This window comes from Oncorhynchus clarkii, chromosome 23 (assembly GCF_045791955.1).
Source record: "Oncorhynchus clarkii lewisi isolate Uvic-CL-2024 chromosome 23, UVic_Ocla_1.0, whole genome shotgun sequence".
Taxonomy (NCBI): Eukaryota; Metazoa; Chordata; class Actinopteri; order Salmoniformes; family Salmonidae; genus Oncorhynchus; species Oncorhynchus clarkii.
Window position 1 is genome coordinate 28,769,708 of NC_092169.1, and position 27,979 is coordinate 28,797,686.

A 27,979-nucleotide genomic window follows, 5' to 3' on the forward strand; every position below is an offset into this window, starting at 1 on the left:
GAACTTGGTAGTGAGTGTTGCAACCGAGGACAGACTATTTTTAAATGTTACACGCTTCAGCACTCGGCGGTCCCGTTCTGTGAGCTTGTGTGGCCTACCACTTTGCGGGTGAAACATTGTTGCTCCTAGTCGTTTCCACTTCACAATAACAGCACTTACAGTTGACCGGGGCAGCTATAGCAGGGCAGAAATTTGACAAACTGACTTGTTGGAAAGGTGGTATCCTATGACGGTGCCAAGTTGAAGTCACTAAGCTCTTCAGTAAGGCCATTTTACTGCCAATATTTGTCTATGGAGATTGCATGGCTGTGTGCTCGATTTAATACACCTGTCAGCAACCGTTGTGGCTGAAATAGTCAAATTGATTGATTTGAAGGGGTGTCCACATACTTTTGTATATATAGTGTGCATTTTTTTATATAAAATTAGGCATAAATATTATGGCTCTAGATTGCAGGAAAAAGTTTCAGGTGTTTAAAAAATTCATCCTCATATACTTTGTGTTATAAAAACAATGGGTGCATGACGCCTCTGATGAGCAGTCATCAAAAGATTTAATAGCGCCATATCTTATGGTACATTATACATTAATAACATGGATTATATATCTGTTTATTTGGGATTCACCCAGCATTGATTGGTACCAGGTACTAGTTGCCAATTATGTTGTAAAGGTACCCAGAAACAACCCAGTGATAACACATAATTTCCTAATAAACACTTGATAAATACCAAATGTAAGCAGAACCATACAGAATAAAGTGAGACCTACAATTATAATAGATCATTTCTATATTACAGTATTATTGGTCAGCAATCACTTGTGGTTGATGGATTGTTTCTGTTGAATATACCTTGGAGATATTAGAACTATTCCAAATGTAGAAATGTATAATTTATTAGCACTGAATATCCTCCTTTTTCAGCCATGTTCTTATCTTCATATTTGTTGAATAGCCCCTTTGGGAGCAGTAAGTAGATAAATCCCTTGCTTTTGTGTGTATTTGGGGTGGTATTTTGTCCACAATGTAGTTTTGTGATTCATCCTCCCACAGCAAATCGATGTGTAAAAGTAAGCCACATGATTCAGTGACTGGTGGCTCCCATCGGGTTTAGTGGTTGTACAGGGGAGGTGTCTGTATGAAGCACCAGTGCCACCATGTGGTCAGAGGAAATGGAATACGTGTTCAAAACTGCATTTCAAGGAATGGCTCCAATATTATACTGTATTTGAGTTGAAATGCGGATTTAGGCTATTGATGGGGGGGTTACAAATACAGCTCTACAGCTTTTTCATTTAGAGCCTGTTTGAAAAGTAGCAATAATCCATATGTATGAACATTTTTCAGGGGATGACTGTTGAGAGATAGATGGGAACTAGAACCAATATTTACATAATTGATTGATATAAGTTGCTATTGAAAACGATGATTTATATAGACAATTATTTTCAGTGATTAAATATGTATGATTTAATTACATTTACATTTATAATTATTTCAAAATCTAAATAAGACCATTTTCCTTCATTTGAATTATTCCAATCAAATCCCAACTACAGTGTAATGATTACTAGAGACAGCTTATCAGTGAAATGAGGAAAAACTGTGACGTTGCAAAATTACTTCAAGGACTAGGGCTTTGAAGTGTATCAAGCTGAAACAGTTTATCAACTACCCAGAAAGTGTATGACGCAAATAGTTAATTGGCTTGTGCTTGACATGTCTCATATTTGGCTTTGTGAATTGAACGCACTCAATTAGGTTAGGAGAATGCAACATGAATACAGTTATTTCCTTTCCCATCAAAAGTAGACGTGTGTTTGTGTATATTAATGATATCCTTGTGGAAATACTTTACTTACAACTCCCAATGAACAGTGGTGAATCTGGTGGCAAGTTTGCATTGTGCAAACAGCCATACATGAAGTGATTTGTTGATTTGAAAATGAGAGTGGGCAAAGAGGCTGTGAAAAGTGCTGATGCGATTCAGATATGCCTGTAGCCACTCTAATTGCTTACATATTTTACGTTGTGACTGCATTCAGACACCTTGGGTGAGTTTGCGCTGGAACCCAACAGTAAACAGCTCAGGGACGACACAGTGGGAAGTGATTTTGGCTCTTTTTTATTTTAACACAAAAGCAGGGGGAGACACAGCGGCGAGGAGGGTAACATGATTTATTTGGGGCAGTGACTAGAAACGCCACACCTGCCACTATGGGCTAAGTGGAGGTCCAGCACTTTGGGGTTATCCATCTGTAGGGAGAGCCAATACCTCAAGATTCCACCAGCTAATTAAACATGCAGCTTTTAAAACAGAGATTTAATAAACTAAACATCAAAGCTGGTCATTTTTCACCAAAGCGCCTCAAGGGAGACAGAGCCAAGTTCATTGGAAGGCTCATTCAGCTTTGTAAACATTGGTGACAAACTCTCTGTTTTTTGTGGCACAACTTCCAACACACTAAATATCTCTTGGCTTCCCGCTCCCAAAGCCCCTTTCTTTCTCTCCAAGACATTGGCTCTATCATAAGAAGAAAAAGAGTAAGGGAGCTCAACTGCATCTTCAGTGAAAAATGACAGATATCTACTGTTAAATAACTTTCTATTTGATGACTCATGCTAACAGATTAATCACTTTTTATTTTCCTTTCTCACTTTGGAATTGAAATGCTTTTGTTGTTTACTTTCTCTTTGTTGGGGTAGGGGACTTCATGCCACGAGCTGGGGTGGGGGACTTAAGTCCCCTAGGAGGGGTGGGGGACTTGGCACCGGCTGGAGAAGAGACATGAGCAGGGGCTGGGGAAGGAGTGACAACCTTGGGACCTGGGATCTCAATAGGACGTTTAGGTGGGATAATCGACTTGGGCGTTAGAGTTGGTTTGGCCTGAGGAATCGTATCACCATGCTTGTAGATGCTCACAACGATATCCACAGACTCTCCTCCATATTTGTTCTGCACCGTCATGGTGTACCTGCCAGAGTTTTCCAGGGAAACACCTTTGATGGTGAGACTGGCAAACTTTCCGGACTCGAGGGACACCAAGTACTGGTCATCGGGATACACCTCTGCACCATTTTTGAACCAGGTGACTTGAGGTTTTGGGTCTCCGCACACTGTGCAGGTCAAACTCAGGGTCTACCAAGCGGGACAAAGGAATTGAAGGAATGGAAAGACCTTGGTTACCAACACAGATATAACAGAAGAACATAGAATGTTGCTTGTGTTGTTCTCACCTAAGCAGTGCTGTTCTTTAATTTAATTAGAGTTTACTATGTTTATCATGTCCTATTTCCCTAGTCTCTTGTCTTTGCTTTACTGAGATGAGCATGTTTCTCAATCCGCTGGAAAAATCCCCTCTTGTAGCATCAAAGTAAAATAACCAATCACACTACAAACAAGCGTGTGTAGTCACTTTGGAGAGACGTGCCGGTTACATTGACCTTTACAAGTAGCTCTATTCTGCCATTATGTAAACCATATACTGTACCTCTATGACATGTGTACAGAATACTCCTAGCACATACATCACACTGTATTTGTTTCATAAGGACCCAAGTTTATTCTTACCCCACAATATTTCATATGCTGTGTGAAACCAGACATGAGGTGCTGTAAAAGGCAATATATCTGCACAATCTTCGCCTTATGGGAGATTTTCTAGGGCGGTATATAATGCACCTATAGGCTACAGTTGTCTCAATCAGAAGGCTCTCCAGATTGAATGGAAATTGGGAGCATAGACATCAGCTGCATCCACCTGGTTATGATAGTTGACACTGACTTTCCCAATGTGTTAAATCATGTCTGGTTACCTGTTCTAGCGTTAAATATATTCCCATAATTGTATTCAATCACAAAATAAAATGTAAATTACCTTCTTCTCCATGATGGTAACAACATCAGGCAGACCGCCCAGCACTTTGCCACGATCTAAAAATGTAGATATCATATAATCACAAAATTGTCTGAATCAAAAGATTTCCCAGAGCCACAATCTAGCATTATGACAAGAGAAGGTACTCACTGGCTTCAGCATATGCTTCCTCTCTGGAAAACAATAGAAGAATGGCATTGTTAGTGAGTTCATTAGCACAGTGAGGCTTGCTATATTTCACCCCAAGACTGACTCCGTCCACATGTTCTGCTTTGCCAAATACATTAACACTATGTAGGAATCCGAGCTGCATTTTAGCTGTAGGAACGTGGCATTTATACAGTACTGATGCCCTACATATATGTGCATGAAATGAACACTGAACAGAATTATGACGTGAATATCTTACTTTAGTGTTGTGAATTCCGCAAAGGCTTTATCGTAGGCTGTGAACGAAGAAAGAAAAGAGAGGCTACAGTTGGGCTTTTCATAATGTTTCATTAATGTTACACCATACGAAACCAATTTTGAAGTATAGATGGAGTAGCCTACTTTCTTTCTTTCTTTTTGTTGCTGTACTTACTGCTACTTGTCTTGGAGACACAACAGCAGTGTGGCAGAGACATATCATACCTCAATATTGTAATGTTGTTCTGTTTTGCCTGAAATAGCTCATCCTCCCTCACTCATTACTGTTTCCAGACCACAAAATCGCATGACCTGTCAGGGACCAGCCCTTGATTATGTTTGCCATCAAACAGTATGTTGACTAACTGAAGTATGAGCCAGGATTGCACCTTTAATATTGCTGTTCCTGTTATTTCGTCCCCCGGATTTGCCTAAATATGCAGCTTGCTTCTGTGTACCCAGCTGCAGAGATGCCCTTTTAATTATAAATGTAGAAATCTGCAAAACAACAGTGTGAGACTGGACATGGGTTAGTCTAAGACTGTGGCAGGACAACAGCCGTGTGGGCAATAGTTAGAGATGATGTGCAAAAACTGCAACAATGTTAAGTAGTTGGTCATTTTAATAAAGTGCAGTGATCTCATTACTGTGGTCCAACTGAAGACTCCACCTCATTGATATACTGCCAGAGCAATGGTAATAATATACAACCTCTGCTTTTTCTACATTCAGATGTTATGTACATGTACTAAGATGTTATGTACACATACTAAGATGTTATGTACACATACTAAAATGTTATGTACACATATTAAGATGTTATGTACACATACTAAGATGTTATGTACACATACTAAAATGTTATGTACACATATTAAGATGTTATGTACACATACTAAGATGTTATGTACACATACTAAGATGTTATGTACACATATTAAGATGTTATGTACACATACTAAGATGTTATGTACACATACTAAGATGTTATGTACACATATTAAGATGTTATGTACACATACTAAGATGTTATGTACACATACTAAAATGTTATGTACACATACTAAGATGTTATGTACACATATTAAGATGTTATGTACACATACTAAGATGTTATGTACACATATTAAGATGTTATGTACACATACTAAGATGTTATGTACACATACTAAGATGTTATGTACACATACTAAGATGTTATGTACACATACTAAGATGTTATGTACACATACTAAGATGTTATGTACACATACTAAGATGTTATGTACACATATTAAGATGTTATGTACACATACTAAGATGTTATGTACACATATTAATGAAGACAACTACAAATGCATGTGAATATAAAAAAAAACATGTTTAACTTAATTTATCAGGTTTATCATTTCCAGGTTACCATTATCCTGGTATTGTCATTGAGGTTCATACATGCTGATTCTGCTAATATCACTCTTTGAATTAATTTATTATGCTATTTGCAAGACTGATGGAGAAGTAGGTTGTTAAAGTACAAGTACAACAACATACATACTCAATATCAGATATCGTCTGACTTACCATCTCCAGAAAGGTCAATGGTGCGACTGTAGGTGTTCTCCGTATCTATTATCTGGATGTGGTACAGACCCTTATCCTTTTCTGTGGGTTCAAGGATCTCCATAATGGCCATGGCAGGGGTACCTCCAATATGCACCTTCTCAGAGTGAGAGAGTTTACTTTCCCTGAAAGGGTAAAAGGGGAGAAACCGATGGAGCATAAGTATTGTTTTTGGAATCCATTGTGTTGGATTGAGTAGGTCCCTACTGGTTAACTCAAAGAGCAGTCAATGAAACATGGTATCAACTGAAGTTCACAGGTAGCTCAATGAGGAATTTATTAGGAGAACATAAAAAAAACATCATATGAAGTTGTGATTGATTCTAATGAAAATAGTCAAATGTCCAGATTTCTCGCATAATAGGTGTAACTTTCTAGTAGTTTGTCAAATATTGACCCTCTACAATTGCTGTGCTGGACCATTTGAGCATCATCATTATCTTATTTATGTACCATTGCCCTCTTGGCAGTCAGGGAGGTCCTGAAATTTGCCCAGCTTAAATTTGTGAGGAATCATGGGAAATGGTAGGCTTTGTTCATTCATTGTGTGTGAAATTGTTGCCATGCTGAAACATGCTCCCCCTGTCAGTGCCATGCACACTGGAAGAAAGTAAAGACTCGAAGCAGCTACTCCAAAATGTTCATACAGGGATTAGAAGACCCACGCATGGTTTAGCTGAAACTGGTTTGCCTTACACAAGCTGCTGTAACCAATGACTTCCCACAAGCCTGAGGGAGTGTTTTTTTTTTTTTTTTTTACCCTGTAGCTATTCTGCTAGGTACAGTAGGCCTGTATAATTGTTTCCATTTGGGAAAATTGTAAATATGATAGTGTGTGAAGAGAGGCAGTCTCTCGTCTCCCTTTTGTGTCACTCCTTTTCAATAACCACCTTTTTATAATAATCTCAAATCATGTTTACATGCCTGGCTCATGTTAAGCCTTGGAATAAAACCTTGTGCGGATTCTATTTCCATAAACATTTCCATAATTTCTAATTATCTGCATAATTGAATAAAAAAGCACCCCCCAAAAAAACTTTGCTTACGCATGCAGCCAATGGATTTTCATCTCCTCTGTGTAGTATTTCATGTGGCAGTGGAGCTGAATGCCTGTTGCCGTGCAGTAAATTGCCAGCTCTGCTGCAGAGGATCCTGGAGAGAAAAAAAGGAAAAACCATGCGTTCTTTAGTGTACATATGCTGACATTTATATTCTATACTTCTCTTAAGCTAACATATCTTCTTAGATATTTACAACTTGGGTATTTGCTGTGGTTTACTAATTGGTTGGCCTGTGCTGGGAATCGGAATCAGTGCAATAAATGCCGTAATGGAGATATGACTTCTGGCTAGGATGACAGGTACAGTACAGATGTTACTTGCAGCCCAGTTCATGAGGGTGGAGTAACAGGACCCTTGATATGCCCAATGGCTGTGCAATCCTCCTCATTAGTTGTGCTGTACTGATTTAGCTGCACTGAGAAAAACCACAACTGTGTGAGGAACAAATGATCTGCAATATAACGATTGTGAGTCTAACTGATTTCTTGCACTGGTTGAATAACAAGCAAAATAAACTGATAACAAATTTGTTTTAATACTCAAAAGAGAAGTGACAATCAAGAAGATATTAATACCTACCAGCAAGTTTAGAAAGCTTCTCGATTATTTCATCAAAGGCTGTAAGAGAGATGTTGATAAAACAAAATGATGTTCAAAGTATGTTTACAGTAAGACAATATTTCAGATGCAACATAATATAGTTTTCATATTAATATTTACCATGGCCGGATATTTCAATTTGGGACTGATCCTTTCCTCTGTCATCACTGATGGTAGCTTTGTAAATGCCAGTAGAAGCCTTGGAGAACTAGGTTGGATTAAAAACAAAGCACAATTTCAGGGATCAAAATAGAATGCACTCAATAGGCCCACCCTCTGCAATAGTAGCAGAGACCATGTAAGCTACATTAGCTGCATTACATTGAGAATAATTTTTTTAACTTAGTAATTTCCTGTTCATATAATTGAAAACAATTGTCCCAATTTCATATCATTTTCTCAGCTCTTCTGGGACTTACATTGACTTCAGAAAGTAATCACACACCTTGACTTTTTCCACATTTTGTTGTGTTTCAGTCTGAATTTAAAATAGATTTAATTGAGATTGTGTGATTTTTTTATGAGAAATGAAAAGCTGAAATGTCAATAAGTATTCAACCCCCTTGTTATGGCAAGCCTAAATAAGTTCAGGAGTACATTTTTGCTTAACAATTCACATAAATTGAATTGACTCACTTAACATGATTGTTGAATGACTACTCCATCTCTGTACACCACACATACAATTATCTGTAAGGTCCCTCAGTCGAGTAGTGAATTTACAACACAGATTCAACCACAAAGACCAGGGAGGTTTTCCAATGCCTCACAAATAATGGCTCCTATTGGTAGATGGGTAAAAATGAAAAAAGCAGACACTGAAAATCCCTTTGAGCATGGTGAATTTATTAATTACACTTTGGATGGTGTATCAGTACACCCAGTCACAACTAGCATACAGGTGTCCTTCCTAACTCTGTCACTGGAGAGGAAGGAAACCACTCAGGGATTTCACCATGAGGCCAATGGTGACTTTAAAACAGTTACAGAGTATAATGGCTGTGATAGGAGAAAACTGAGGATGGATCAACAACATTGTAGTTACTCCACAATACTAACCTAAATGAAGGGTGAAAAGAAGGAAGCCTGTACAGAATACAAATATTCCAAAATATGCATCCTGTTTGCAATAAAGCACTAAAGTAAAACTGCAAAAAAATGTGGCAAAGAAATTAACTTTATGTCCTGAATACAAAGTGTTATGTTTAGGGCAAATCGAACACAACACATCACTGATTACCACTCTTTATATTTTCAAGCATGGTGGTGGCTGCATCATGTTATGGGTATGCTTGTCATCGGCAAGGACTAGGGATTTTTTATATATAAAAATAAACGTAATAGAGCTAAGCACAGGCAAAATCCTAGAGGAAAACCTGGTTTGTATTTATATTTGTATTTATTATGGATCCCCATTAGCTGCTGTTAAGGCAAAATTAAGGCAAGCATACAATTTTTAAAACATGACAATGCATTCATAAGAGATTTCACAAAACACTACGTGTGTGCCCTGAGGCCCCTACTCCACTACCACGTATCTACAACACAAAATCCATGTGTATGTGTGTGTATAGTGTGCATGTTATCATGTGTGTGCATGCATGTGTCTACGCCTATGTTTGTGTTGCTTCACAGCCCCCATAAGGTGTATTTTTTTCAGTTTTTTAAATCTGATTCTACTTCTTGCATCAGTTACCTGATGTGGAATAGAGTTCCATGTAGTCATGGCTCTATGTAGTACTGTGCGCCTCCCATAGTCTGTTCTGGACTTGGGGACTGTGAAGACACATCTGGTGGCAAGTCTTGTGGGGTATGCATGGGTGTCTGAGCTGTGTGCTAGTCGTTTAAACAGACAGCTCGTGCTTTCAACACGTCAATACCTCACACAAACACAAGTAGTGATGAAGTCAATCTCTCAGCCACTTTCAGCCACGAGAGATTGACATGCTTATTATTAATGTTTGCTCTCTGTGTACATCCAAGGGCCAGCCGTGCTGCCTTGTTCTGAGCCAATTGCAATTTTCCTAAGTCCCTCTTTGTGGCACCTAACCAAACGACTGAACAGTAGTCCAGATGCGACAAAACTAGAGCCTGTAGGACCTTCCTTGTTAGTGCTGTTAAGAAGGTAAAGCAGCGCTTTATTATGGACAGACTTCTCCCCTTCTTAGTTACTGTTGTATCAATATGTTTTGACCATGACAGTTTACAATCCAGGGTCACTCCAAGCAGTTTAGTCACCTCATCATGCTCAATTTCCACATTATTCATTACAAGATTTAGTTGAGGTCTAGGGTTTAGTGAAGGATTTGTCCCAAACACAATGCTTTAAGTTTTTGAAATATTTTTGACTAACTTATTCCATGCCACCCATTCTGAAACTAACTGCAGCTCTTTGTTAAGGGTTTCAGTCATTTCAGTTGCTGTCATTTCAGTTGCTGTAGTAGTGTATAGTATTGTCATCCGCATACATAGACACTCTGAGTTTACTCAAAGTCAGTGGCATGTCATTAGTAAAGATTGAAATAAGCAAGGGGCCTGTGATTCCTGAATCTACCTGGATTATGTTGGACAGGCTTCCATTATAGAACACCCTCTGTGTTCTGTTAGACAGGTAACTCTTTATCCACAATATAGCACGGGGTGTAAAGCAATAACACATACATTTTTCCAGCAGTAGACTATGATCGATAATGTCAAAAGCTGCACTGAAGCCACCACAATCTTTTAAAAATAAATTTCACTAAACAAATCATCAGCCATTTGTGTAAGTGCTGTGCTTGTTTAATGTCCTTCCCTATAAGCGTGCTGAAAGTCTGTCAATTTGTTTACTGTAAAATAGCATTCTAGTCACTGGGAGACAAATTCACCCTTTAGCAGGGTAATAACTTAAAACACAAGTCCAAATATACGCTGGAGTTGCTTACCAAGACAACATAAAATGTTCCTGAGTGGTTTAGTTGGTTTTTAACTTAAATTGTCTTGAATATCTATGGCAAGACTTGAAAATGGCTGTCTAGCAATGATTAACATCCAACTTGACAGAGCTTGAAAAATTTTAAACAGAATAATGTGCAAATACTGTACAATACAGAGACTTACCGAGAAAGACTCACAACTGTAATCGCTGCCAAAGGTGATTCTAACATGTATTGACTCAGGGGTGTGAATACTTATGTAAATTATATATTTCTGTATTTCATTTTCAATACATTTTCCAACATTTTGAAAAACATGTTTACACTTTATCATTATTGGGAATTGTAGGTTGTTGAGTGAGAAAGAAAATCAATTTAATACATTTTGACTGTAACACAACAAAATGTGGAATAAGTCAGGGGGTATGAATACTTTCTGAAGGCACTGTACATGTGGCCACTTGATGAGCAATATCAAACATGCAGGTATGTCAAGCACAGGATCAGAGTATTCTTTTTCCATCTCATAGCTTTGTTGGGACATAGTATGAGTGAGAAAGCAAGATTGCAGGGTGTGATTATGTATAATGACATCATTGGATGTGACTGGTTACTATGACAGCGGTGCTCTACTGAGGAAAGAGGCGTTCGTCTTCTTCCCCTCAGGGTTATTCCTCTTGTTTCCTATAAATGGATGGTGTTCCTATGACCGAGAGTCAAAACGCGCCTTGACTGCATCAGTGTCCGCTTCTCTGACATCTCTTACATGATCACCAAATGTTTTGGTGGCTGTGTTTTTGTCTTGTCTTATTGTATAAAGCCAACCGTTCCCCTAGGAACTGACTGCATGAGCGTGTAGGCGGATAATACCCTCCTTCAACAACAGCGATATATTGTAGTACTAGCGACAAAGATGTCTGACTCTTGCTTGGCCTGATTGTGTCTAGATGTTTGCTGATGATATGGAAAGCCATAGAACTCTTCAATGGCTGCCTTGAGATTTCCAGCAATGGAGGTCATAGTATGAATGCACCTAACCCAGTTTAACTGGAATTCAGACGGTAAGGTCCTTCACTGTAGCCTATTATTAAAACTACAGGGTCTCAAGACACTCCATTGTGCTTCTGCCTATTGTCCACATAACAACTGCTATTATATGTAGTTTGTTCAATCTGTGTGTTTATGTGATAAAATTACCAGGGAAATAGGAAACTTGCAGGCTCCAGATGCCAGACTGGCTGGCCCTTCAGGGGTAATCTCAACGTCATCCTTGAACCAGTGCAGCGCTGTTTCTGTCTTCAGATTGTCCACCTGCATTATGAAACAATAGACCCGTTACCCGCAGAGAGGTGGACCAGCCCAAACAAAGAGGCATGACTGCAGTACAACAACACCATCTGTCATCATGCCTCTCAACAGAGGGGAACAATGACTAAACTGAATCATGCTGACTGTGTTTGTCGTTTAGGTTGGCATTAGCGATAACTCACGCCATAATTTCCATTTAATCGCTTGGTCTAATCTAATTGTACTTAAGGTGAATGTTTAATTACCTTGCAGATGAGTGCAACAGAACAGTCGTCCCCAACATGGACTGACAAAAACTCACTGAAGTGGGGGCCTGGAAATAGGGCAATAGACAGAAAGTGGGAGAGGGGGATGTGAGGGAGAGAGGTGGAGGAGGGATTTGGAGGGAGGGGGAGAGGGGTCAAAAAGGTCAGATTTGAATGCATTGTTTTGCTAATAACATCCTTGTATCCGTGTAATATCCTTCCTTGTAATATCCTTGTAACAATGGGTGGCTTATGGATTTGCAGGTGAGATAACAGTGTGTGGTTGCCATAAATAATGTGAACCTTAATAATTCATTATGATACCTAATCATCATCTTAGTGTACTGGCTGTTTGAAATTAATATTTCATTCAAATATTACTCAAATTAATTTCACACATTTTTTACTTTTACCTTCTTTCACTCTGATGTACTCGCTCCTTTGGTGTTCTGCGTCTGCAAGAGCTGCCTTGAAATCTACAACCCAAACAAAGTGAAACATGGGATAAATCCTGGATACCTCATGGAGCCCTACCCTGTATTCGAGCACAACAACTCCCCCACAGCAGACATGCTCTCACCATCTCCAATTAGCACCAGAGAGGACTGGCCTCTGGCTTTGCCATCCTCGATCTGAACAGTAAAGGTACCCTCACTATCCTCTGTGAAATGATCCAGCACAAACTCAATGATACCAGTCTCCACGTTGTGACTCGCATGATTTGGCTGAGAACACAGAGAAGAAGACACCAAGAAAGTTTACAGGAGAGGACTTTACTGAGGGAATTTTGCGAATCCAATAATGTGGTTATGTTGTGTGATCTACTCTAGTCTTGGCTTAAAAAGGCTATTCATGCCATACATCGTGATGAGAGTAGAATGTCTAGTTCAAAGACAACAACAAAAATTGTCTGTGCATGTTGTGTCTGAAATGACACTTGTATAGTGCTTGACTTTTGACCAGAGACAATGTGTCAGTTTAGTGTTGACAGGAATAAGGAAGTGACTCTTACATCATTTGCTGAGAGCTCCTTGTTGTTACCAAAGAACTTGTAGGTGACAGCAGAGGAGATGTGCTCCGCCTGCAGCCAGAAGCACATGCGACCACGCTCCAGAATCTTGTAGGCCAGTTGAGTCTTTAAAGGGATCACTGTGGAAGCAGGATAAAGGGAGGAAGAAGGTGATGCAAATAGAGGTATGTTTTGTGACAGAAATGACATTTGCTCATGAAAGAAATGTCATTTGTTCAACAGGTATACATTTTCCTCCTCAGAAAATTAGAAAATGCTGTGATGAACCACATGCTAAAAAGTTGATGGAGCAAGGGCTGAAAAACTATTTTCTGGGATTAACAGTTGTCTCCTTTATGCGGTTTACACAGATCTTACCTCATCACCAGTCTACAACGACGCACACGCCCATACAGTATATGCAGATTATTCAAGCCAAATCCCCAAAAATGTAATCTTCTTTTTACCCTGAGCTGTGTATTCCAAAATATAATTTGATGGGGACCAGAATGAATGAGATTGAAAATAAAAAAATCCATATTGAATAAATCCAAACAAAACCTACCCGGGTGTCTGATACCATAGCTCTTTGCCAGCATTTTCTCCAGCTCTGTAATAGAGGTAAATAAGGGGAAATGCATTTCAGTATTCCAATGATCCAATATCTGTTTCGCAAATTGATTTCAGGAAACAGCCAAACAGCCTAACAGCTTCCTTCACAGCAAAGCCTTTCTACATGAAACGTCATCGTATACTTCCACAGTAACAGTTATCTGCACTGCACAAGACCAGACATGCATTTACTGTATCACTAGATCATATCATATTTATGAATGACTGTGATGGGTGCCATTATTGTCTGCCGTATAATGAAGTGTTGTTGTGTTGATTTAGATGTACTAGTACAGTAGGCATGCATGTATGGACAAAATGTATTTTATATCATGATATGTCCAGAATGAGGGTTATAAATAAGTAACCTCCTATTTGTGATCCACTCCCCACCCAGGGCCTACCTTCGGCATGGATTTCATGGCTGGCAGAAACACCATCCGTGTTAGTTACAGAAACAGAGAAGCAACCCACATCCCCCTGGTCAGGGTGCTTGAAAATAAGCTTGGAGCTAGAATGTAATAAAAGAAAAGACACACCATTGAATATAGGGTCGAGGAGATATTTAGCACATCAATAGAAGTATATATTTTTTATTTAACTAGTTAAGTCAGTCAAGAACAAATTCTTATTTACAATGACGGCCTGGGAACAGTGGGTTAACTGCCTTGTTCAGGAGGCAGAACGACCGATTTTTACCTTGATAGTCGGGTATTCGATCTAGCAACCTTTCGGTTACTGGCCCAACGCTCTAACCACTTGGCTACCTGCTACCTATTACACATTTCCGAATCACTACTGAGAAGTTTTATTTAGATAAAATATATTTGATCTATTGACAAGTTTTGTGCATAGCTTACGTGCTGCCCTCTGTTTTGATGACAATTTCCTTAGAGAAGTCAGTGATTTCCTTGTAGAATTTCTTCCACACAAAGTGGGAGCTCTCCGTAATTTGACAGCTTTCAAATGACAGGATGATGTCACCTGACTCTTTGTCCACTGTGCAGGTCATCTCCTGGGCACCTTTTGGATTGACAAAGCAAATAGTGAAGTTGACAGGCAACAGCAATAAAAAAATCTGGCATTGCAAGTACAGCATGTCCTAGAGATGGGTGTTTAGGTGCAGTCATACTGTACTAGCGTAGTATGTTCATTATATGTCCACAGTGTATTTGTGTCTGTATGTTCTGCATCCTCTGTTGAATTAATATCGAAAGAATTGTGAGAATGACTTTTCCCTGATCTCACCCAGTGCTTGAGTTGCTGAGGTCCCTGCAGAATACAACACTGCTCTCTGCTGGTTGCCTGATGCTCTCATTCCAACCACTTTACAGAGCTCCATATGAGTCAAATATTTCTCTCTCCTCCCACGTCCTCCCAATGTTCCTTATCAACAGAAGAACAGACAACCCCTCCCTAGGCCCCTCCTCAACATCCCTGTCTAGTGTACCCCACACTTCGTGGTGTTACTCTCCTACATTTCAGCTAATCTAACTCCCATTTTAATGGGAATCCTGACCCAAATAAACATTCTCTGTGGAACGCACTGAATGAATGCTGCTCTGTACTAAGCCACATTGAAGCTCAGCATCGGGAATTGTGTCTGTCCAACAGTACCTTCCACTGCTTTGGCAACCACAGGGTTAGAAGCCAAGGAAGGCTTGCCGGCACCTTCAGAGTTCGCCGCACGCACTCTGAACACATATGACACTCCGGCTTCCAGCCCAGTCACCTGAAAACAACAAGTACTGTAAAATGTGCCAGACAGGGTACATTGTCATAACTCATAGGTATTCTAGGAATACTCTGTACCTTGTGGTAGCGGTGACTGACAGCATGGCTCTCATTGGAACAGTGCCATTCATCTGAGCCTTTCTTGGCAAAGTCCACAAAGTAGCCTGTGATTGGGCTGGCGCCGGTATAGACGGGAGCCTTCCACTCCACCACCACAGAGTCATCACGGATCTCGCAGAAGGTCATGTCATAAGCTGGTCCTGAAATTCAGAGTGCAGTAAATGTAGAAAATTACTTTAAGTCAGACACACAGAGTATAGAGGTCAGACTGTGTAATGTGTATGTGCTGTTAATGATTGATGTTGGAAGTGGCACTGCCGATAAGCTTGAATGCACCTCTTCCAGAATTCATCATCACATTAAAAGGATGAGATATGCATTACGGTTTAAATATGCAACAGTATTTGCATGTAAAATGGCATTCGCTTCTTTGAACTATGCACACTTTGTTTCATCTTTAAAATATCAACTTGTTTCAGAGAGGTTTTCGGTACTGTACCTGGCTCTGGCATGGTCCAGGCATCACAGTGGAAAGCCTTGCTAGGGGCAGAGGGGGCACCAAGACCAGCAAGACTTCCACCATAAACCATGAACTCATAGACTGCACCTGCACTCAGATGTTCAACCTGTAGTTGATATGCAAAGTATTAAAACTGTTAGAATCACTGCATAATAGATTCATAATGATCCTAACTGTAACAGCATTTTTATTTGACTAAGGTCAATCAGATTTATACCTTGAACAGCCTCTCTTTGATGGGTGGGATGTTGACCTCTCTCCATGTGTGTTCTCCGTGCCTGCGTTTGTTGATGTAGTATTCAGCCACCGGAGAGCCACCAGAGTGGACGGGCCGCTTCCAGTTCAGAACCATGGACTCTCCATCACAAGCGAGCAGAGCAATGTCATATGGAGCAGAGGGAATCGCTGCAAACAGGTTAAAGGTTTCTAAACATGTATCATGGTGGATATATAGCAGGGGTCCCTAACTCCTGGTGAAATACTGGTTGTGCAGGCTTTAAGTAGCATGTATACAGTGCACACTTTCCGTATCCACTGTATAATACATCAATCTTAATTCATCATGGAGTAAACTAGCATGTTAGATATGATCATTGTTCACTACAAACTACAAAATACTGCCATCCACATAGTTTGTATCACCAATAAATGAGTTTAAATAGTATCACCAATAAATGAGTTTAAATATGTATGGTGTGATGAAACAATCTGCAGTTGTTGGTTGAATGTCCCAAAGGAACTCTGAGCCAATGGTTGGTTTTTGACTCATATTGCCTAAATTATTCACATTATTTGGACGAGAAAGGTACATAACGATTGGCTAAATCAAATAGGCTCCCAGTCTGTCCTGCTGAAACTTTTGAATTGGAAGGATAATGGTCCTCTTTTATTGGAGACATTGATTTTAGATATTCGGCCAATTTAAGGCATCAAAGTTAGATGTCTTTGTTTGTCATACTTCTGGACAGCTACCAACAGACTTGTTAAACAGTCTTGATAACCTTGCTACAATTGAATCACTATGATCATTCACAGAGAAAAGAGTCTCCAGCTAAGCACAGTGGGTCGCTAAAATCGTGTATTTGCATTTTTCTTCTGCTGTTACTTTTGCTACTGCCAGATTGAACCCAGTACTTTTTACGCCTGGTTGGAACCTTGACTAATGACAATTATATCCTGTGCGTGTGCATGTGCGCATGTGCGTGTGCGTGTGTGTGTGTGTGTGTGTGTGTGTGTGTGTGTGCGTGTGTGTGTGTGCATACTCACTGAGGGCAGCTTTGACAGAGAGGGGGGACGACTCCTGTGATTCATCACTAAGACCCAGCTCATTGATGGCTTGCACACGGAAGACATACGTCTCACCAGTGGTCAGGCCTTGAACCACAAATCTAATCAAAAATAGCAGATGAAGTAAAATGTCAACATATTATGATGAATGAAATCACACTCTTCAAATAATAAGTCTATGACTGAATACATACTTGTTGCTCTTGTGAGGCTTGTGGTTAGCTGAATCCCAGTCCTTGGAGCCTTTTACACAGACATCGATGTAGTAGCCAATAAGGTTATTAGGCTCCTTGGGTTCAGCCCATTGGATAACAAGAGATGTGTCAGTTTGCCTTGTGGCAACCACCTGACCAGGAGCGGAGGGGACACCTATAGTAGATCAACAGGGCATGGTTAGGCTCCTTAAGTTCAACCCATTGGATAACAAGAGACGTGTCAGTCTCCCTTGTGGCAACCATTTAACCAGAAGCGGAGGTTTCACCTACAGTAGATTAACAGGGTTAATGTCTAGGGGAAAATGTCAACTATCTACTTACTTTAATTGAAGGACTATTATTTCTTAGCAAAATCTACAATATGAATTACTTTTTACATTTTTTCAAATTCCACCCACTATTTCTGTGATTTGCAGGGAGTTTGACTTTTAGAGAGAATACTTGTGCACAACCTTGGGGAGGACTCTAAGAGATAAAGCCATTGAAGAGGACCCTCTTACCACGCAGCTCTTGAGTCTGAATGGGCTCAGTAGGCTCAGAGGCTTCACTGCTGCCGTACATGTTTGCAGCCAGTACACGGAACAAGTACTGTTTTCCCTCAGCCAAGTCAAACACGGCATAACGAGGAGATCTCACAGGCACCTGAGTGTTCACCCTCTGCCAGGCACCGGTCTCAGCTAGGCACTGTGATGGTAGAACCCCAAAAACAAGATTTACACCCTGTTCAACAGGCAAATTAAATGGAGAGAAAGATAGAACCCCAATTCATTTTGCTGACTTCAGCTATTCATTCGGGTGGTGAACCTGAATATTTTTGCCCTCGATTATACTATTGAACGCATCTTAAGAAAGATTCCATCTGTTTTAGAGCAGAGTTTCTCAAACTTGCTGACCTCATAATCACAAAAAATCTGTTCTTGTTAGTAATAATCCTAAAAATAAATGAGACATTTGTATTTTTTTTATATTTTAAGATCTGGCCACAGACCCCACTTTGAGAACCCTGTTTTAGTGGACACAAATCTATCAATTCCATGTTGAAATGTGTGGAAAAAAATAAACCTGGGGGAGAACAGTGAGAGACCAACCTTCTCAATATAGTACCACACTGGGGCCCGGCCGTGATAGGGGGCAGGTTTCCAGCTGAGGACAACATATGTTCGGTCGGTCTCTGGGGCATGCAACTTTGAGGGGGTTCCTGGCACCTTCTTCTCATCTACGGACACAAGACACCACAGAGATTTACTGTCTTTTTCCCAAGTGGGAACAATCCCCCGAGTTGACAAAAATATTGCCACAATAACAAATGTTTTCAAGGTTATGAAATTGTAGTACTGAAGACTTTTTCTCTAGCCTGTCTATGCACATGGATCTGTTGCTAGTATAGATGTGTTACATTCAGTCTGAAGAAGGTGCCACAGATGGTTGGATCTTAGCATCCTGATGGAATTCTCATCAAAAACTAATCAGCAGCTCTCTGATGAGCCCAAATTTAGGCTGTATAATTATTGCTAATTATTGAGACGGGAGAATCGTGAAAAGAAAAATGTGAAATGTGACAGTTGTTATTGGTGTTTTATTATACAGATGGAAGACATGGTACAATGTGAGGGGCTAATGATATCTCAATATTCTAAATGGGTAGTTTACCCTCATTATTCTTCTTAGTGCTACTGACACTGAGGAAGTATAACGAAATGAGCCTAAAAAAGTAATAGCATGACTGCTTAGAAGAACGTCAAAGATTTTTGTATCAAACTAGTTATCGAGTTTCAAGGACCCCCATACATCATAGAAAACCATTTAGTACCTTCAACGTCATCGTAGTAAGTTACAACGTCAAGTTTACCACCCAACTTGATGGCTGTCAAACAAAGATAAAAACAGAAAATGATATACATTAATTTGATTCTAGGGAATACATGACCTCACAAGTTAAAGTTTACGAATTCATCCTCACATTACCATGGAGTCTTTCAAATTCAGTTGGGTCCAGGGCGGCAATGGGGTCAGACATTCTGGAGGGCTTGCTGATGCCTTTTGAGTTTATCGCCCGCACACGGAAGTAATAGGAGTGGCCCTCAAAAAGGCCAGGCACAGGGTATTTACAGATCTTAATGGGGGAGTCGTTGCACTGCACCCAATTTTCAGTTCCAGTTTCGCATCTGCAAAAAATTGAGGAAAATTGGTACATCTCCAATATGTAGCTACATTATCCTGTCACAAGCTACGAACAGTGGTGGGAGATTATAGCTTGTAATTTACAGTTTTGCCTCCCATTTTCAGCCTAGAATGATATGTGATTTTAAGAAAAAAAACTACCAGAATGTATATAACGAGGGCCTGGAGTTTTTCCTGGTCAGGTAATGGCATCAGGGTATAACCTTCCGTTACCTATCTACAAAGTATCCAATAATGGGGCCTTCAGTAGTGGTGTTGGGAGGCTTCCAGGACACGATGACATAATCTCTGTTGGCGTCATGGATCTTGATGTCCATAGGGGCACCTGGAGACCCAGGTACTGGGGGTGGACCATCTGGCATAGGGACACAAAGCAAGGCACATCATCACAGTCTGTCAAAGTACATCACGCTATATTTGAAATGCCCTGTGAACAGAATTATTCAAGGATCAAAGAGCTTTTTGAAAAATAGAAGAATATGGCTCATACTAGTTTTCAAAGTAGATGAATTGCTGGTACACACAGAGGTGGTATACAATTCTCAAAGTTAGCAGATTTCTTACCAGCACAGGAGACGAATGCACTGTGCGCAGCATCTCCCCCCTTTGTCACCATACGGAGAGTGTAGACGCCCTCATCATCCTTGTTCAGGTGAGGCAGGGTCAGCTTGGACTCGCCTCTACCAGACTCTATCTTCACCCACTTGGAGTCTGACAGCCGATGATCTAAAACAAAACAAAAACGCCAATATTTTAAGTGAGGAACTGTCCGTGGCTGAAGTTACTAAAATGGTCTTGTAAATCGGCTGTTATTGAAAGCAGTTATGATTGTAAGAGAAAATGTGTTACCATCTCTGAACCATTGAGCTTCAGGCTGCAGATTGGCTAGGTTGGGGCTAATGTTCATTGTGGCTGCCAATGTGACCGTGTCTCCTTCTGTTCCAAAGACCGAGCCAAAAGTCTCCAGGAAGGTGATGTTGATCTTGGTGTATTTGATCTCTGGCAACATGGGAACTGCAAAAAGATAGTAAAACAGGATAGACTTACAGTATTATGACTCTATTTTAGTAATTTAATTATAGATGACCATGATCAGAAGTATATTCTGCAATGATGTATATAATTACATACACTTTAAAAGAGAGAAAGCACTGAATTATTTGGAAGACTTCGTGGTTTTCTTTTTTTTTTAATCCATACAAAGGTGCAATTTATGTTGTGATTAGTATAGAGGTTTCATCAGATAATGTCCCTGTCGATTCTTACAGGGATAAATAAAAACGAACATTATTTTCATATGTTGAGAATGCATGCTTGAGTTGATATACCCTACATTACTCATCTCATATGTATATGTATATACTGTACTCTATATCATCTACTGCATCTTTATGTAAAACATGTATCACTAGCCACTTTAAACTATGCCACTTTGTTTACATACCCTACATTACTCATCTCATATGTATATACTGTACTCGATACCATCTACTGCATCTTGCCTATGCCGTTCTGTACCATCACTCATTCATATATCTTTATGTACATATTCTTTATCCCTTTACACTTGTGTGTATAAGGTAGTCGCTTTGGAATTGTTAGGTTAGATTACTCGTTGGTTATTACTGCATTGTCGGAACTAGAAGCACAAGCATTTCGCTACACTCGCATTAACATCTGCTAACCATGTGTATGTGACAAATATATTTGATTTGATTTTGATCTACAGTAGTTTGTTTGTCTCTCACAATAGTATAAACATTTGTATACGTAGCAGTAGTTTGTTTGTCTCTCACAATAGTATAAACATTTCTATATGTAGCCGTAGTTTGTTTGTCTCTCACAATAGTATAAACATTTCTATATGTAGCAGTAGTTTGTTTGTCTCTCACAATAGTTTAAACATTTCTATATGTAGCAGTAGTTTGTTTGTCTCTCACAATAGTATAAACATTTCTATATGTAGCAGTAGTTTGTTTGTCTCTCACAATAGTATAAACATTTTTATATGTAGGCTACATCCTTGCAACGCAAGAAGAATGTTGCCATATTCAAACGATCCCCAGTTACTGGATTTGACTCAACAGTGGTCAAGATCTACTCAGAGGATAAATGTATCAGGAAGAATACACAGGACAGTGGTGTTGGGTGGACTTACATGTGTAAGGAAGCCATGCATAGGAAGATAAATGCCCTTCTTCTCTGAATCCTGCAAAACAGACATATTATACACGTACAATCACTACACAACAACAAAATACATTACACTATAATATTGTATTGTGGAATAAATCAAGTATATAAACATAGCGTTATCATTTAAATAAGCCATATCATAAAAATCAATGCATTAACAAAACTTATATACTGTATGTTTGCTTTGCCAAACTTACTCTTGACAATGACAGAGGCCTGAGTAGAGACCTGTCCATGAATGTTACTAGCTACAGCAGTGTACTGCGCAGTGTCATCGGTTTCACACCTATAGGGAACACCAGAAGAATACATTGTTGATGTACATGAACACATAAAACCATCTCAGCAATACCTAAGGCTTAGACTTTGTCTCCATCTATAGTTTGTGTGGGTATATTTGTGTATGTAGGACTTTGATTAATTGACTAACAACCAAACATCATTTCCTGAGTTGAATTTACAGGATGGTAAACTTTCAAAGGATAACAAATTATGCAGATTATGCAAATTGCTGTTGACAAAATGATTACTGGGAAATATCAAGCCATGATCCTCATTTGAAATGGTGCTATGACTTTATGAAAGCACAGTAAATGAATACTTCAAATATACATCATTTTCTAGCTTGTAAGGGAAAGGAAAGGGAAAGGGGGATACCTAGTCAGTTGTACAACTGAATGCATTCAACTGAAATGTGTCTTCTGCATTTAACCCAAACTCTCTGAATCAGAGAGGTGCGGGGGGCTGCCTTAATCGACATCCACGTCATCAGCGCCTGGGGAACAGCGGGTTAACTGTCTTGCTCAGGGGTAGAACAACAGCTTTTTACCTTGTCAGCTCAGGAATTCGATCCAGCAACCTTTCGGTTACTGGCCCAACGCTCCTACCCGCAAGGCTATAGTACCTTCCACCCCAAGGGTCTCTTATTTTGACCTCTACAGTATAACCACACACTCAAGGTCAGATATTATCAAATGTTTGGAACTTAAGACATGAGAATAATGCTATGCAGGGGAAAAAACAATTGCATGAATTATTCATGAGATATTCATGAGAGGCTCTAAGACATGAATGGCAAACATCTAAAGCTGCAAGGAGAGAGGAGGTTGAGAATAGTGACAGATATAAGACATTGACCCCGTATATGCCATTTTAAAGCTGTCCATGCTCACTTTCCCTCACTATTTCCAAACCATGGTTGTTTTCTTTGAGTGTGAAAGAGTTTGAACCCAGGGAGAACACAGAGTGGCATTTCTTTATTGAAACCCTTCACTTTGATTTGGAGAGGCAAAAAGAGCTTTGAGACTTAAGGTGCGATTTAGCGTTGGTGCTCCTGACACTGACAGCGAGCGTATACAGTGCTCTTTAAGGAGCTCCAGGATCAAATGACAAAGAGCTCAGCACTTTTCTATGAACAGCTGATGAGTCCTCAAGACGAGGGCAGTGCCCAGGGGGGCTTTGGACTAAATTGGAAAAGCTCCACCGCTAAGGCTCCACCATTCACAAGCCTCCCTTTTGTGAACACTTGCGTGTTAATTAAGTTAACAGTAAACAATGTGATTGTGAGTGAAATGCAGGGAGGCCACAATGAAAATCTCAGATGGTCCAGGAGCAAAGTCATGATATTGTATAAGACTTTTTAAATGGGGGTGATAAGCTACCATGAGATAATAATGTTTTCCGGACAAATGGATCTAAATAATATAAAAACCTGTGATTTCCCATAACATAAAAACCTGTGATTGTTTTATCACTGAATGTGTGTATCCATTGTGCAGCCTAAGGTTTTTCCTCCCGTGAGAATAACTTACTTGACGATCTCCAGGTTATGAATTCCAACATTGTCCTGCACATTGTATTTCATTGACGATAAGTCAATGCTGACACCATCTTTATACCTGGAGAGAAATCAATTAGAAATGGTTAAGGTGAAGTCTTTCAAGTGGCTGTGGTAACACAGGAAAAAAGTAATAACAGTATGCAGACTATTGTGATGTGACTGTGTATAAGCAGTCTGTACCTGTGTCATAACGTATACCTTTAGTGTAAAACTGTAAAATTATTACAGAACCCATAACAGGTTAAGATTAGCTATGCTGACTTCTTAACCTCAGCTAAAATCTAACACCATCAATCATCCGTAAAACTTTGACCACTATTTCAATCTAACAGAGGGTATGAAAGAAAAACACTAGCATTAAGCAGTTCTCCCGTTGTGCTACACCAGTACAATAACATTCTGCATTGATAGATAAGCAGCTAAATGCTGCTGTTGAACTTGCTGAATGACTGTTTTGGACACAGATGTAGGATTTTAATTTGATCACGCTTTTGTAACTGAGAATTTTCTTGCAAACTTGTAGTGTATTCTAGGTTTAAAAATGTCAGACTTGATTTGCCATAATGAAAAAATGTACCACCCCTACCAAAAATGTCCATTCATTATTATCCACATAATAATTCACATTTCTTGTTGCTGCAGCCTTATTTTACTGCTGTAGCAAACTGGCTCAAATGATGATCCTACATCTGTATTTAGTCTGAATCCTCACCATTTCACAAAAGGGGTTGGGTAGCCCTCGACCGTGCAGTATAGCTTCACGGGAGTGTGCTCCCAAACGGTATGGGATCGGAGTGTGGTCAGGAACTTAGGGCCCCTGATCATAGACTCCTCACGGACGTACTTCTCAACCATCTTCTTCCTCACCTGAAGGTAAAGTGGACATTTGACATTTTTCATCAATACCCTATTCAAACTACTAAGCCAAGCCAAGCTGAGGCGACCTGTACTGCCCTGGCCAGGTAATGCATCCATCATAGTTACTGGAACCGTGCTAGACAGGATAATGCAAAAAGTAAATATCAGAGCCTGCACAATACGGTTTGGCTTGGCTCAAACGTGTGAAAAGTGTACTTGTGCAGATCTGATACATAATATTTTCGCTCATCTTTTTCAAATGACATCTTTAATTATGGTGACATGCTGAAATCTCCCAATATGACAGATGACCTTACCACTCCTTGGATTCTTGTTTCTTGTTTGTGATGATAATCATCCTCCACCACCTCAGAGCTATATAAGCAAAACAAACTTAGTTATTAAAGGATAATTTACAAAAAGTCAACATAAAACAGTGTAAACAGCTAATTTTGTTTAAGTTAACAAGCATGTACAAACTAATATAAGAAAGGCCCAACACAGTGAAAAACTAAGCACCACAAAAAAAATCTGTTAAGTCTAACCATAACAATCATTATTTGCTATACATACAGTAAGCATCTTATTTGCATTTTAATCATTGGCTTATTGCTGAGTAAATGCAGTTATAGAGCTACAGAGCACTTCGTTAGCATCAAAAGACCTCTAACAGCATCATGTTGACAGTATTCTCATGCCCTTTTTTGGCAAATTACCTAATGTACTATTTCTTGCAGATGAATCATCAGTCTATACATACCTGACAGAATGATCATAGAAGTGTGTACAGGTAATATAGATTACGTGATCGGAGATGACACAGATGAAACTGGGTACAATCCATAGAATGTATGTTGCAAACTAATATGAGTGTCCTGTCTCTACTCCTGATGTCAACCGACACAAGTAAACACACCCTTCTTTATAGGCAAATCAGTCCAAGGTGTATTACAGAGGAAAATGTTAATGGTATTATTATCATACACAAACAAATATGACAATTAGTCATCATACAAATTAGTAAAGCATATGTGTCCCCAGTTTATAGAAGAGAATGTGATCCAGTGATGTAGTAGCAATAGGATGGCTGCATAGTTACATGAGATTTGACAATTAGCAGGGAACCAACCTATTAGTGGGTTACAAGTGCTCTCTCTAGGTGTAAACTTAGCCACTGTTAAATGCCCAGCTGAATACACTAACTACCATTTGAAACTGTACACCGAGGGCCAGATTTACTTGATGTATTTACACCAGTTCTTTATTCTCAGAGGAGAATAAAGACCGGGACAAATGTGTTAACTGTCTTAATTTACATTTAATCTAACTATGCTAAATATGCTCTATACAGTTTAAATGCTTAATTTACTCTAGTAAATAGCAGGTGCAATTTATACTCCTGTGCAAACAATTGTAAATCTGGCCACCAGTTTCCAAACCACTAGTATGTTTCAAATGAAGCATAGGATTCCAATGGGCCCATCTCCTTACCTTGTGTACTGCTTTGCTACCACCTTAGACTGTGCACTGTGGTAGTCATGGCTGACGTGCACGTGCTTGTGTCTGGCAACTGTCGCAGCCATAGTTGATGTTTAATGACCTGTGATTCAAATAAGGAACACACTTACTGTATTCTATTGGCTAACAGCAACATAATGGCAACCATAGAAATACAGTATAATAGTTGTATCTCGATGATTGCAACAAACCATGTTAATGTAGAATTACTACAAAGCATCAGGCTCTTTGATCCATTGATGCATTTCAGGGCACAATATGCAGTATGATACAGTATGTCCTTCAACATTAAATTATATGTCTTAGGTATTAGTGCCTGTGAGGTTACAGACACTGGGGATAGAATTCCATCAAACCTGCACTGCGGGAGAAAGATTGGGCCTGTTCTTATGTAATGGAAGAGTCTGAGTTATGGGCAGAAGAAATGGAAAGCACATTCATTGGAGGTTTAAATTAGATGGTGAGGGGGTTGAGGCTTAGAGCTAGTTAATGGCTTAAGTGTTCATCTATGAAAATTCAGTTATTACCAGTTATTCTCACAATACAGCAATCTAAATATAATTCAGACCATATGAAGGAGATAAATATAGCCTATATTCACAGGTGATGTGGTGATAAATAAGAACATACAAAACCATATAGCCTTTAACAGATTGAATATTAACAGACACAAGAACAGTCTGAGCACTTGCAAGTTATTTTTAATTGCAGTAAATAATATGGGAATAAGGTCCAAACTTAGTTTAAAGTAACTGTCCAGTGTTTGCAGATTTCTATGAAATATGACCTATAATTAATTACAATATGAGTGAAATAGTTTTCCTTCCAATTTTTTTTTAGTTAAGTATGTTAATTAAAAAGCAGCTTATCTTTGTTGGAAGGATGCCGGGTGAACCCCAACAACAGAAATGTGTGGGCGTAAACCGGTCATAAAAAATATTCACATCAGTAGACCGCTGATTGGCCAGCTCAGCCAATGAGCCAACATGACATCATTTTCTGTAAGGAAATAGCAAGCATTTTTTAAAAGGTCTGTTTGAGATACAAGTTTGAGGTGGAGTTTTTGAAGTGTTTTTCACCAATGTATGCTTTGGCCACAAATACGAGTAAAGGACAACGTTATTTGGGTGTCAGTTAACAGAATATTAACTTTTAAAAGTGAGATTTTCACTGGACAGTTACTTTAAAACTTACTGTAGCTTTGAAAATGTTCTCTGAATATGGAAAAAGTTCAATTCCCAGTCCTACAAAGTTGCATATTGCCCCTCAATGTGTTTTGGAATAGGTTTACAACCAAATAACAGATTTTTGACTCTATTATTTTCCTTTTCTATCTTATTCGCTCATTCATTTATTAGTCAGGTTCAGCTAATTCTCAAGTGCAGCAAAAGTGCTTAACATCAGAGATTCAGGTACTAGAAATATCAACCTCTTGACACTTGAACTCCTGAGCCACATTTCTCTGCATATAGAAGACAAAGTAAACTGTATTTTTATAGAATTCATTTTAAAAGTCTATATAAGCTGATGCCTCCATTTATCAACATGCCATCAGAGCAATATTCTCATATCAATCATTTGTGTCCAAAATCTATTAAAATGAATATTGCTAGATAATATCCTTCTTATGTCAAGGTCTAGGCAGTAGCCTAGGCCCTAATTAGGTAACTGGACTAATCAATCTCAACATTCTGATATAACCAAGAACCAAGCATGCATCTCTCAATTCAACACCTTTCTGAAAAATCCAATAATCTGAAAAGGAAGGAAATAATAGGCATGACTTACCCCAAGAGATTACACGAGCGCAAAGCAGAGGTAGGTCAGCCTAAACCCACTTGGGAGTCACTGGCTGATGAAAACCAAAGATTAACCACACAGAGTGCAGCAACTCTTGCATCCCATTTATGGATAGGCATATGACTATATATAG

At 39.3% G+C, this 27,979-nt stretch overlaps 1 protein-coding gene across 1 annotated transcript; it reads right to left on the bottom strand.

Moving 5' to 3' along the window:
- Window positions 1-2,111: 2,111 nt before the first annotated feature.
- On the bottom strand, window positions 2,112-27,959 carry LOC139381144 (myomesin-2-like). Its single transcript, XM_071124489.1, has 36 exons — window positions 27,835-27,959; window positions 26,020-26,128; window positions 24,846-24,903; window positions 24,383-24,537; window positions 23,642-23,728; window positions 22,028-22,116; window positions 21,793-21,843; window positions 20,484-20,648; window positions 20,199-20,360; window positions 19,848-19,989; window positions 19,419-19,618; window positions 19,264-19,317; window positions 18,542-18,669; window positions 17,954-18,137; window positions 17,433-17,607; window positions 17,218-17,339; window positions 16,169-16,356; window positions 15,931-16,057; window positions 15,450-15,631; window positions 15,255-15,369; window positions 14,498-14,660; window positions 14,042-14,148; window positions 13,591-13,635; window positions 13,029-13,165; window positions 12,597-12,741; window positions 12,430-12,492; window positions 12,017-12,084; window positions 11,661-11,774; window positions 7,669-7,756; window positions 7,528-7,566; window positions 6,934-7,039; window positions 5,849-6,012; window positions 4,290-4,326; window positions 4,031-4,053; window positions 3,881-3,936; window positions 2,112-3,141 (listed from the first exon to the last, which is right to left on the bottom strand). The coding sequence occupies exons 2-36, from the start codon at window positions 26,109-26,111 to the stop codon at window positions 2,686-2,688; spliced, it is 4,287 nt and encodes a 1,428-aa protein (XP_070980590.1). The 5' UTR covers window positions 26,112-26,128; window positions 27,835-27,959; the 3' UTR covers window positions 2,112-2,685.
- Between the last annotated feature and the right edge of the window lie 20 nt (window positions 27,960-27,979).

Coding starts and splice junctions, on each gene's coding strand:
- LOC139381144 (XM_071124489.1), bottom strand. CDS start 26,111: ATGGCTGCGACAGTTGCCAGACACAAGCACGTGCACGTCAGCCATGAC. Junction 24,538..24,845: donor AAACAAGAATCCAAGGAGTG/GTAAGGTCATCT, acceptor CTTTACCTTCAG/GTGAGGAAGAAGATGGTTGA. Junction 16,058..16,168: donor TCAAAGAGAGGCTGTTCAAG/GTATAAATCTGA, acceptor TATCAACTACAG/GTTGAACATCTGAGTGCAGG.